At 41.3% G+C, this 12126-nt stretch overlaps 1 protein-coding gene across 1 annotated transcript in view; it reads left to right on the top strand.

Moving 5' to 3' along the window:
* The window catches only part of LOC137522102 (uncharacterized), a gene marked incomplete at its 5' end in the record, with an annotated part of 29127 nt that extends 21441 nt beyond the window's left edge, over positions 1–7686 (top strand). The window contains one exon of the mRNA XM_068242130.1: positions 7621–7686. Within this exon, the coding sequence (XP_068098231.1) occupies positions 7621–7686 (66 nt within the window). The remainder of the gene's footprint in view (positions 1–7620) is intronic.
* Positions 7687–12126: the final 4440 nt, after the last annotated feature.

Below are 12126 nucleotides of genomic sequence, written 5' to 3'. Positions count from 1 at the left end.
CAGTTATCCCACCTCACTGCATCTAACTACCTTTTGTGTTCAGTGAACCCACCTCACTGCATCTAACTACCTTTTGTGTTCAGTGAACCCACCTCACTGCATCTAACCACCTTTTGTGTTCAGTGAACCCACCTCACTGCATATAACTACCTTTTGTGTTCAGTTATCCCACCTCACTGCATCTAACTACCTTTTGTGTTGAGTGAACCCACCTTACTGCATATACCTAGCTGTTGTGTTGAGTGAACCCACCTCCCTGCACATAACTACCTTTTGTGTTCAGTGATCCCACCTCACTGCATCTAACTTCCTTTTGTGTTCAGTGAACCCACCTCACTGCATATACCTAGCTGTTGTGTTGAAGGAACCCACCTCACTGCACATAACTACCTTTTGTGTTCAATGAACCCACCTCACTGCATATAACTACCTTTTGTGTTCAGTGAACCCACCTCACTGCATATAACTACCTTATGTGTTCAGTGAACCCACCTCACTTTATATACCTAGCTGTTGTGTTAAGTGAACCCACCTCACTTCATATACCTAGCTGTTGTGTTAAGTGAACCCACCTCACTGCATCTAACTACCTTTTGTGTTCAGTAAACCCACTTCACTGCATATACCTAGCTGTTGTGTTGAGTGAACCCACCTCACTGCATCTAACTACCTTTTGTGTTCAGTGATCCCACCTCACTGCATATACCTAGCTGTTGTGTTGAGTGAACCCACCTCACTGAATATAACTACCTTGTGTGTTGAGTGAACCCACCTCACTGCATCTAACAACCTTTTGTGTTCAGTGATCCCACCTCACTGCATCTAACTACCTTTTGTGTTGAGTGAACCCACCTCACTGCATCTAACTACCTTTTGTGTTCAATGAACCCACCTCACTGCATATAACTACCTTTTGTGTTGAGTAAACCCACCTCACTGCATCTAACTACCTTTTGTGTTCAGTGAACCTACCTCACTGCAAATACCTAGCTGTTGTGTTGAGTGAACCCACCTCACTGCATCTAACTACCCTTTGTGTTCAGTGAACCCACCTCACTGCATATAACTACCTTTTGTGTTGAGTAAACCCACCTCACTGCATCTAACTACCTTTTGTGTTCAGTGAACACACCTCACTGCATCTAACTACCTTTTGTGTTCAGTGAACCCACCTCACTGCATCTAACTACCTATTGTGTTGAGTGAACCTACATCTAACTACCTTTTTTGTTCAGTGACAGCACAGCTTTCTGGCAATCTCTTTTAATCCAAATTGTCCATAGTAATATGGGCAGAAAATTGTGTGCATATATATAGTTATCAAATTAAAGGAAGTTTTTATTATATTTTTACATTAAGGTGGAAAACTAAAGTTTTTTTTTTTTTCCACAACACCCCCCCCCCCCCCTTCCCCACACACACACACACACACACACACACACACACACCTTTTTTAAACAATGTTTCATAATTTTCCATATGTTTGAAAAATCATGTTTTGATTATCTATATACCTCTGGCTGATAAACGCCAGCAGTTCCGTAAGACAAGGGTAAATACTCCTACTATAATATGTACATTATTTATTTATAATATTTCATCTGTAATAATATATATGAAATGAAACACTGGATACAATGCTATCGCTGATTACTATCTGATGCTGTAAATGTATGTATATCTTTAATACTAGTATACTTAGGAGTCTCATGTTTACTAATATAGGCACTGCTATTGGCCTGAGGAAGCGGGCTCAGACCGGTGAAACGTGTTGCCTGTGCTACCAATAAAATCTTTTGTCCCTACAAAGATTTGTCGTCCTTGAGGTAAGCAACCTCAAACCTTTCTCGGTTTGAAACTGCTTTTAAACGCTTTTATATACCACCAGGGCGCCTCTTTAAACCATTTAGTACCTAGCTGTTGTGTTAAGTGAACCCACCTCACTGCAACTAACTACCTTTTGTGTTCAGTGACCCCACCTCACTGAATATAACTACCTTTTGTGTTGAGAGAACTCACCTCACTGCATCTAACTACATTTTGTGTTCAGTGAACCCCCCTCACTGCATATAGCTACCTTTTGTGTTCAGTGATCCCACCTCACTGCATCTAACTACCTTTTGTGCTGAGTGAACCCACCTCACTGCATATACCTAGCTGTTGTGTTGAGTTAACCCACCTCACTGCATCTTACTACCTTTTTTTGTTCAGTGAACCCACCTCACTGCATATACCTACCTTTTGTGTTCAGTGAACCCACCTCACTGCATATACCTAGCTGTTTTGTTGAGTGAACCCACCTCACTGAATATAACTACCTTTTGTGTTGAGTGAACCCACCTCACTGCATCTAATTACCTTTTGTGTTGAGTGAACCCACCTCACTGCATATACCTAGCTGTTGTGTTGAGTGAACCCACCTCACTGCTTCTAACTACATTTTGAGTTAAGTAAACCTACCTCATTGCATATAACTACCTTTTGTGTTCAGTGATCCCACCTTACTGCATCTAACTAACTTTTGTGTTAAGTGAACCCACCTCACTGCATATACCTAGCTGTTGTGTTGAGTGAACCCACCTCACTGCATCTAACTACCTTTTTTTTGTTCAGTGAACCCACCTCACTGCATATAACAACATTTGTGTTCAGTGAACCCACCTTACTGCATATACCTAGCTGTTTTGTTGAGTGAACTCACCTCACTGCATCTAACTACCTTTTGTGTTCAGTGAACCCACCTCAATGAATATAACTACCTTTTGTGTTGAGTGAACCCACCTCACTGCATCTAACAACCTTTTGTGTTCAGTGATCCCACCTCACTGCCTATACCTAGCTGTTGTGTTGAGTAAACCCACCTCACTGAATCTAACTACCTTTTTGAGTTCAGTGAACCCACCTCACTGCATGTAACTAACTTTTGTGTTGAGTAAACCCACCTCACTGCATCTAACTACCTTTTGTGTTCAGTGAACACACCTCACTGCATCTAACTACCTTTTGTGTTCAGTGATCCCACCTCACTGCATCTAACTATCTATTGTGTTGAGTGAACCTACATCTAACTACCTTTTTTGTTCAGTGAACCCACCTCACTGCATATACCTAGCTGTTGTGTTGAGTGAACCCACCTCACTGCCTCTAACTACATTTTGTGTTAAGTAAACCTACCTCATTGCATATAACTACCTTTTGTGTTCAGTGATCCCACCTCACTGCATCTAACTACCTTTTGTGTTGAGTGAACCCACCTCACTGCATATACCTAGCTGTTGTGTTGAATGAACCCACCTCACTGCATCTAACTACCTTTTGTGTTGAGTAATCCCACCTCACTGCATATACCTAGCTGTTGTGTTGAATGAACCCACCTCACTGCATCTAACTACCTTTTTTTGTTCGGTGAACCCACCTCACTGCATATAACAACATTTTGTGTTCAGTGAACCCACCCTACTGCATATACCTAGCTGTTTTGTTGAGTGAACTCACCTCACTGCATCTAACTACCTTTTGTGTTCAGTGAACCCACCTCACTGAATATAACTACCTTGTGTGTTGAGTGAACCCACCTCACTGCATCTAACAACCTTTTGTGTTCAGTGATCCCACCTCACTGCATATACCTAGCTGTTGTGTTGAGTGAACCCACCTCACTGCATCTAACTACCTTTTGTGTTCAGTGATCCCACCGCACTGCCTATACCTAGCTGTTGTGTTGAGTAAACTCACCTCACTGCATCTAACTACCTTTTTGAGTTCAGTGAACCCACCTCACTGCATGTAACTAACTTTTGTGTTGAGTAAACCCACCTCACTGCATCTAACTACCTTTTGTGTTCAGTGAACACACCTCACTGCATCTATCTACCTTTTGTGTTCAGTGAACCCACCTCACTGCATCTAACTATCTATTGTGTTGAGTGAACCTACATCTAACTACCTTTTTTGTTCAGTGAACCCACCTCACTGCATATACCTAGCTGTTGCGTTTAGTGAACCCACCTCACTGCCTCTAACTACATTTTGTGTTCTGTGAACCCACCTCACTGTATATACCTAGCTGTTGCGTTGAGTGAACCCACCTCACAGCCTCTAACTACTTTTTGTAATCAGTGAACCCACCTCACTGCATATACCTAGCTGTTGCGTTGAGTGAACCCACCTCACTGCCTCTAACTACCTTTTGTGTTCAGTGATCCCACCTCACTGCATCTAACTAATTTTTGTGATGAGTTAACCCACCTCACTGCATATACCTAGCTGTTGTGTTGAGTGAACCCACCTCATTGCATCTTATTTAACTACCTTTTGTGTTCAGTGAACCCACCTCACTGCATATAACTACCTTTTGTGTTCAGTGATCCCACCTCACTGCATCTAACTACCTTTTGTGTTGAGTGAACCCACCTCACTGCATATACCTAGCTGTTGTGTTGAGTGAACCCACCTCACTGCTTCTAACTATATTTTGAGTTAAGTAAACCTACCTCATTGCATATAACTACCTTTTGTGTTCAGTGATCCCACCTTACTGCATCTAACTACCTTTTGTGTTGAGTGAACCCACCTCACTGCATATACCTAGCTGTTGTGTTGAGTGAACCCACCTCACTGCATCTAACTACCTTTTTTTTGTTCAGTGAACCTACCTCACTGCATATAACAACATTTTGTGTTCAGTGAACCCACCTTACTGCATATACCTAGCTGTTTTGTTGAGTGAACTCACCTCACTGCATCTAACTACCTTTTGTGTTCAGTGAACCCACCTCACTGCATATAACTACCTTTTGTGTTAAATGAACCCACCTCACTGCATCTAACCACCTTTTGTGTTCAGTGAACCCACCTCACTGCATATAACTACCTTTTGTGTTGAGTGAACCCACCTTACTGCATATACCTAGCTGTTGTGTTGAGTGAACCCACCTCCCTGCACATAACTACCCCTTGTGTTTAGTGATCCCACCTCACTGCATCTAACTTCCTTTTGTGTTGAGTGAACCTACCTCACTGCATATACCTAGCTGTTGTGTTGAAGGAACCCACCTCACTGCACATAACTACCTTTTGTGTTCAGTGAACCCACCTCACTGCATATAACTACCTTTTGTGTTCAGTGAACCCACCTCACTGCATATACCTAGCTGTTGTGTTAAGTGAACCCACCTCACTTCATATACCTAGCTGTTGTGTTAAGTGAACCCACCTCACTGCATCTAACTACCTTTTGTGTTCAGTAAACCCACTTCACTGCATATACCTAGCTGTTGTGTTGAGTGAACCCACCTCACTGCATCTAACTACCTTTTGTATTCAGTGATCCCACCTCACTGCATATACCTAGCTGTTGTGTTAAGTGAACCCACCTCACTGAATATAACTACCTTGTGTGTTGAGTGAACCCACCTCACTGCATCTAACAACCTTTTGTGTTCAGTGATCCCACCTCACTGCATATACCTAGCTGTTGTGTTGAGTGAACCCACCTCACTGCATCTAACTACCTTTTGTGTTCAGTTATCCCACCTCACTGCATCTAACTACCTTTTGTGTTGAGTGAACCAACCTCACTGCATCTAACTACCTTTTGTGTTCAATGAACCCACCACACTGCATACAACTACATTTTGTGTTCAGTGATCCTTTTGTGTTCAGTGATCCCACCTCACTGCATCTAACTACCTTTTGTGTTGAGTGAACCCACCTTACTGCATATACCTAGCTGTTGTGTTGAGTGAACCCACCTCCCTGCACATAACTACCTTTTGTGTTCAGTGATCCCACCTCACTGCATCTAACTACCTTTTGTGTTGAGTGAACCCACCTCACTGCATATACCTAGCTGTTGTGTTGAAGGAACCCACCTCACTGCACATAACTACCTTTTGTGTTCAGTGAACCCACCTCACTGCATATAACTACCCTTTGTGTTCAGTGAACCCACCTCACTGCATATAACTACCTTATGTGTTCAGTGAACCCACCTCACTTTATATACCTAGCTGTTGTATTGAGTGAACCCACCTCACTTTATATACCTAGCTGTTGTATTGAGTGAACCCACCTCACTTTATATACCTAGCTGTTGTGTTAAGTGAACCCACCTCACTGCATCTAACTACCTTTTGTGTTCAGTAAACCCACTTCACTGCATATACCTAGCTGTTGTGTTGAGTGAACCCACCTCACTGCATCTAACTACCTTTTGTGTTCAGTGATCCCACCTCACTGCATACACCTAGCTGTTGTGTTGAGTGAACCCACCTCACTGAATATAACTACCTTGTGTGTTGAGTGAACCCACCTCACTGCATCTAACAACCTTTTGTGTTCAGTGATCCCACCTCACTGCATATACCTAGCTGTTGTGTTGAGTGAACCCACCTCACTGCATCTAACTACCCTTTGAGTTCAGTGAACCCACCTCACTGCATATAACTACCTTTTGTGTTGAGTAAACCCACCTCACTGCATCTAACTACCTTTTGTGTTCAGTGAACCTACCTCACTGCAAATACCTAGCTGTTGTGTTGAGTGAACCCACCTCACTGCATCTAACTACCCTTTGTGTTCAGTGAACCCACCTCACTGCATATAACTACCTTTTGTGTTGAGTAAACCCACCTCACTGCATCTAACTACCTTTTGTGTTCAGTGAACACACCTCACTGCATCTAACTACCTTTTGTGTTCAGTGAACCCACCTCACTGCATCTAACTACCTATTGTGTTGAGTAAACCTACATCTAACTACCTTTTTTGTTCAGTGACAGCACAGCTTTCTGGCAATCTCTTTTAATCCAAATTGTCCATAGTAATATGGGCAGAAAATTGTGTGCATATATATAGTTATCAAATTAAAGGAAGTTTTTATTAAATTTTTACATTAAGGTGGAAAACTAAAGTTTTTTTTCCCCAACCCCCCCCCCCCCCCCCCCCACACACACACACACACACACACCTTTTTTAAACAATGTTTCATAATTTTCCATATGTTTGAAAAATCATGTTTTGATTATCTATATACCTCTGGCTGATAAACTCCAGCAGCTCCGTAAGACAAGGGTAAATACTCCTAATATAATATGTACATTATTTATTTATTTATTTATTTTTTTTTTTTTTTCTTTTTTTAACTCAGATGCACACCACATGCAGAAAGCTTGTCAGCTAGAGGTTCATCAGCCTTAAGTGGCTGTGTGCCATCGCTGGGTAATGCTATCATCATCGTTCGGTTCCATTTTTTTGTAGCGCTTATAAATTTCTATACAAACTAAATAGATCGTTTAACTACCATTTCAGTGCCCAATCCTCCCCTCTCCAGCATGACTGCACTATTTCAATTGTCCCAGCTTGCTAACCTTCAGACGATGGGCAGAGGTTCTAGCTTCCGCATGTACGTATGCACATTCAACCCTCATCCATTCACTCTTAGTCCACAATCTTCCCACTCAGACTCACAAACACACAAAAACATACCGAAGCGCAATATATCCTGTTACCAGTCTCCACCACAGATTATCCACCCGCCTCAGGCTCCATCTACCTTTGTCCCCAAAATGTGTGTATATTTATATTTTATTTATATATCTTTCTGTGATTTCTTGCCAGGTCTTACTGTACGGACTTGCCATTTCACATCCACCACAAACCATTTTGTCTTCCTTCGTATCTTGAACTACAGAGGCACTGCCACCACATAGCTGGTCCATTCTGCAGACCCATTCATCCAAGCTTGGGGGGGTTGATTCTTTCCACTTATCTACTATCATTTTTTTGGCAACCTTGGTACCTACTTCTTTAATTAAAATACTACCTTTACACCCACCCGTATCAGCAAATCCAAAAATAGCTTCTTCTGCAGATAGATCGAAGGTATCTCCTAGTAATTCTCTACAAAAATGGCTTATTTCATCCCAAAAGGTTTTAGCTATGGGGCATGTCCACCACATGTGCAGCTCTGTCCCGTCCTCCTGCCCACACCTCCAACATACTTCTCTATGGCCAGTGAATCTCTGAATGTGTGCTGGGGTAATATACCATTTAGCAGTAGTCTTGTACTGGATAAGTTGTAGTCCTGCATCCTGTATAGACCAGTTACTACGCCAGATCTTAGGCCATTTGCAACTGAGAGTAGGATTGATAGTTGTTTCCCATTTTGTACAGTACGTTGGGGTAGAATTATCTATCTCTCCTGGGCTATTAAGTCTATTTAGTTTAGATAGAGCCTTTTCCATTTTTTTATTAAGTAGGAAGTGTTTTTCTAAAATATTCAGATCTTTCCTAATTTTAGTAGATTTCGAGTGCACTTTTTGCAGGAAACTTCGGGCTTGAGTTAATCCCCAGGAGTTTTCCTGCCCATGATTACATAATAGGCTAGGTATTTTCAAAGTGTGGTCGCCCCTGAGGTTGATAATACGAGTTTCACTGCTTATTTTGTTCTTTATAAACCAAGACTTCTCCAAACCTGGAATAAAGTCTGGATTGTCTCTCAATGTGGTCAGAGGCGAGAGGCCTATTTCTTTTTGCCATTTTAGAACAAACCAGTAAAAGGTTTTTAGTGTGGGGCTAATCAGCGGATGGTAGGTAGTGGAATATACTTTATAAATATTACTTGGTATCCATGAAAAAATTAAATTAAATTTACCTTCCTCCTTTTCCAGTAACGTCCATATTTTACCTGTTTTGTTAGGAGAGGATTCTATCCTCCAGTCCAGAACTCTGGCCAAGTGTATACTTCTGTAGTAATTCTGGATGTTTGGTGCCGCTAGGCCTCCCGTCTCTTTCCCCCTAGAGATTAGTTTGTAGCTTAATCTACGTCTAGACCTACTCCATATAAAGTTTTGAAAAATTTTATGCCAGCTTTGGAACCATGAACCTGGGATGGTCACCGGCAAACTCCGCAATAAAAAGATGAGCTTGGGTAGCACAATCATTTTGATAATACTAATCCTGCCAATGATGTTAAAACAAGGGCGATCCCATGACTGAAGTTTTTCCTTATAATCTTTTATAATTTTAGAGAAATTAGCTCTAAACAGATCCTTAGGGTCTTTAGTGAGGGAGATTCCAAGATAATTAATTACACACTCGTTCCATTTAAATTTATTTTTTTGTTTAATATTTTGTACAGTAGCAACTGAACACCCCAAATTCAAGATTGTAGTTTTGTCTTGATTTAACTTAAAGTTGGAATACAGTGAGAATGTATTAAAAAGTTCCTCACACCTAGCAATAGAATGGATCGGGTCAGTCAGGATTAATAACAGATCATCAGCATAGGCAAGCACTTTGATCTCATCTTCATTTGTTTTAACACCTTTTATCTGATTATCGAACTGAATTAATTGGATAACAGCTTCTAGACTTAGATTGAATAGCCAAGAAGTATATAGTTATCAAATTAAAGGAAGTTTTTATTATATTTTTACATTAAGGTGGAAAACTAAAGTTTTTTTTTTTTTTCCACAACACCCCCCCCCCCCCCCTTCCCCACACACACACACACACACACACACACACACACACACACACACACCTTTTTTAAACAATGTTTCATAATTTTCCATATGTTTGAAAAATCATGTTTTGATTATCTATATACCTCTGGCTGATAAACGCCAGCAGTTCCGTAAGACAAGGGTAAATACTCCTAATATAATATGTACATTATTTATTTATAATATTTCATCTGTAATAATATATATGAAATGAAACACTGGATACAATGCTATCGCTGATTACAATCTGATGCTGTAAATGTATGTATATCTTTAATACTAGTATACTTAGGAGTCTCATGTTTACTAATATAGGCACTGCTATTGGCCTGAGGAAGCGGGCTCAGACCGGTGAAACGTGTTGCCTGTGCTACCAATAAAATCTTTTGTCCCTACAAAGATTTGTCGTCCTTGAGGTAAGCAACCTCAAACCTTTCTCGGTTTTAAACTGCTTTTAAACGCTTTTATATACCACCAGGGCGCCTCTTTAAACCATTTAGTACCTAGCTGTTGTGTTAAGTGAACCCACCTCACTGCAACTAACTACCTTTTGTGTTCAGTGACCCCACCTCACTGAATATAACTACCTTTTGTGTTGAGAGAACTCACCTCACTGCATCTAACTACATTTTGTGTTCAGTGAACCCCCCTCACTGCATATAACTACCTTTTGTGTTCAGTGATCCCACCTCACTGCATCTAACTACCTTTTGTGCTGAGTGAACCCACCTCACTGCATATACCTAGCTGTTGTGTTGAGTTAACCCACCTCACTGCATCTTACTACCTTTTTTTGTTCAGTGAACCCACCTCACTGCATATACCTACCTTTTGTGTTCAGTGAACCCACCTCACTGCATATACCTAGCTGTTTTGTTGAGTGAACCCACCTCACTGAATATAACTACCTTTTGTGTTGAGTGAACCCACCTCACTGCATCTAATTACCTTTTGTGTTGAGTGAACCCACCTCACTGCATATACCAAGCTGTTGTGTTGAGTGAACCCACCTCACTGCTTCAAACTACATTTTGAGTTAAGTAAACCTACCTCATTGCATATAACTACCTTTTGTGTTTAGTGATCCCACCTTACTGCATCTAACTAACTTTTGTGTTGAGTGAACCCACCTCACTGCATATACCTAGCTGTTGTGTTGAGTGAACCCACCTCACTGCATCTAACTACCTTTTTCTTGTTCAGTGAACCCACCTCACTGCATATAACAACATTTGTGTTCAGTGAACCCACCTTACTGCATATACCTAGCTGTTTTGTTGAGTGAACTCACCTCAATGCATCTAACTACCTTTTGTGTTCAGTGAACCCACCTCAATGAATATAACTACCTTTTGTGTTGAGTGACCCCACCTCACTGCATCTAACAACCTTTTGTGTTCAGTGATCCCACCTCACTGCATATACCTAGCTGTTGTGTTGAGTAAACCCACCTCACTGCATCTAACTACCTTTTTGAGTTCAGTGAACCCACCTCACTGCATATAACTAACTTTTGTGTTGAGTAAACCCACCTCACTGCATCTAACTACCTTTTGTGTTCAGTGAACTCACCTCACTGCATCTAACTACCTTTTGTGTTCAGTGAACCCACCTCGCTGCATCTAACTACCTATTGTGTTGAGTGAACCTACATCTAACTACCTTTTTTGTTCAGTGAACCCACCTCACTGCATATACCTAGCTGTTGTGTTGAGTGAACCCACCTCACTGCATCTAACTACCTTTTGTGTTCAGTGAACCCACCTCACTGCATATAACTACCTTTTGTGTTCAGTGAACCCACCTTACTGCATCTAACTATATTTTGTGTTCAGTGAACCCACCTCACTGCATATAACTACCTTTTGTGTTCAGTGAACTCACCTCACTGAATATAACTACCTTTTGTGTTGAGTGAACCCACCTCACTGCATCTAATTACTTTTTGTGTTCAGTGAACCCACCTCACTGTATATACCTAGCTGTTGTGTTTAGTGAACCCACCTCACTGCCTCTAACTACATTTTGTGTTCAGTGAACCCACCTCACTGTATATACCTAGCTGTTGCATTGAGTGAACCCACCTCACAGCCTCTAACTACTTTTTGTGTTCAGTGAACCCACCTCACTGCATATACCTAGCTGTTGCGTTGAGTGAACCCACCTCACTGCCTCTAACTACCTTTTGTGTTCAGTGATCCCACCTCACTGCATCTAACTAATTTTTGTGATGAGTTAACCCACCTCACTGCATATACCTAGCTGTTGTGTTGAGTGAACCCACCTCATTGCATCTTATCTAACTACCTTTTGTGTTCAGTGAACCCACCTCACTGCATATAACTACCTTTTGTGTTCAGTGATCCCACCTTACTGCATCTAACTACCTTTTGTGTTGAGTGAACCCACTTCACTGCATATACCTAGCTGTTGTGTTGAGTGAACCCACCTCACTGCATCTAACTAAATTTTTTTTGTTCAGTGAACCTACCTCACTGCATATAACAACATTTTGTGTTCAGTGAACCCACCTTACTGCATATACCTAGCTGTTTTGTTGAGTGAACTCACCTCACTGCATCTAACTACCTTTTGTGTTCAGTGAACCCACCTCACT

This window comes from Hyperolius riggenbachi, chromosome 6 (assembly GCF_040937935.1).
Source record: "Hyperolius riggenbachi isolate aHypRig1 chromosome 6, aHypRig1.pri, whole genome shotgun sequence".
NCBI lineage: Eukaryota > Metazoa > Chordata > Amphibia > Anura > Hyperoliidae > Hyperolius > Hyperolius riggenbachi.
This window is presented reverse-complemented; position numbering and strand designations above follow the sequence as displayed.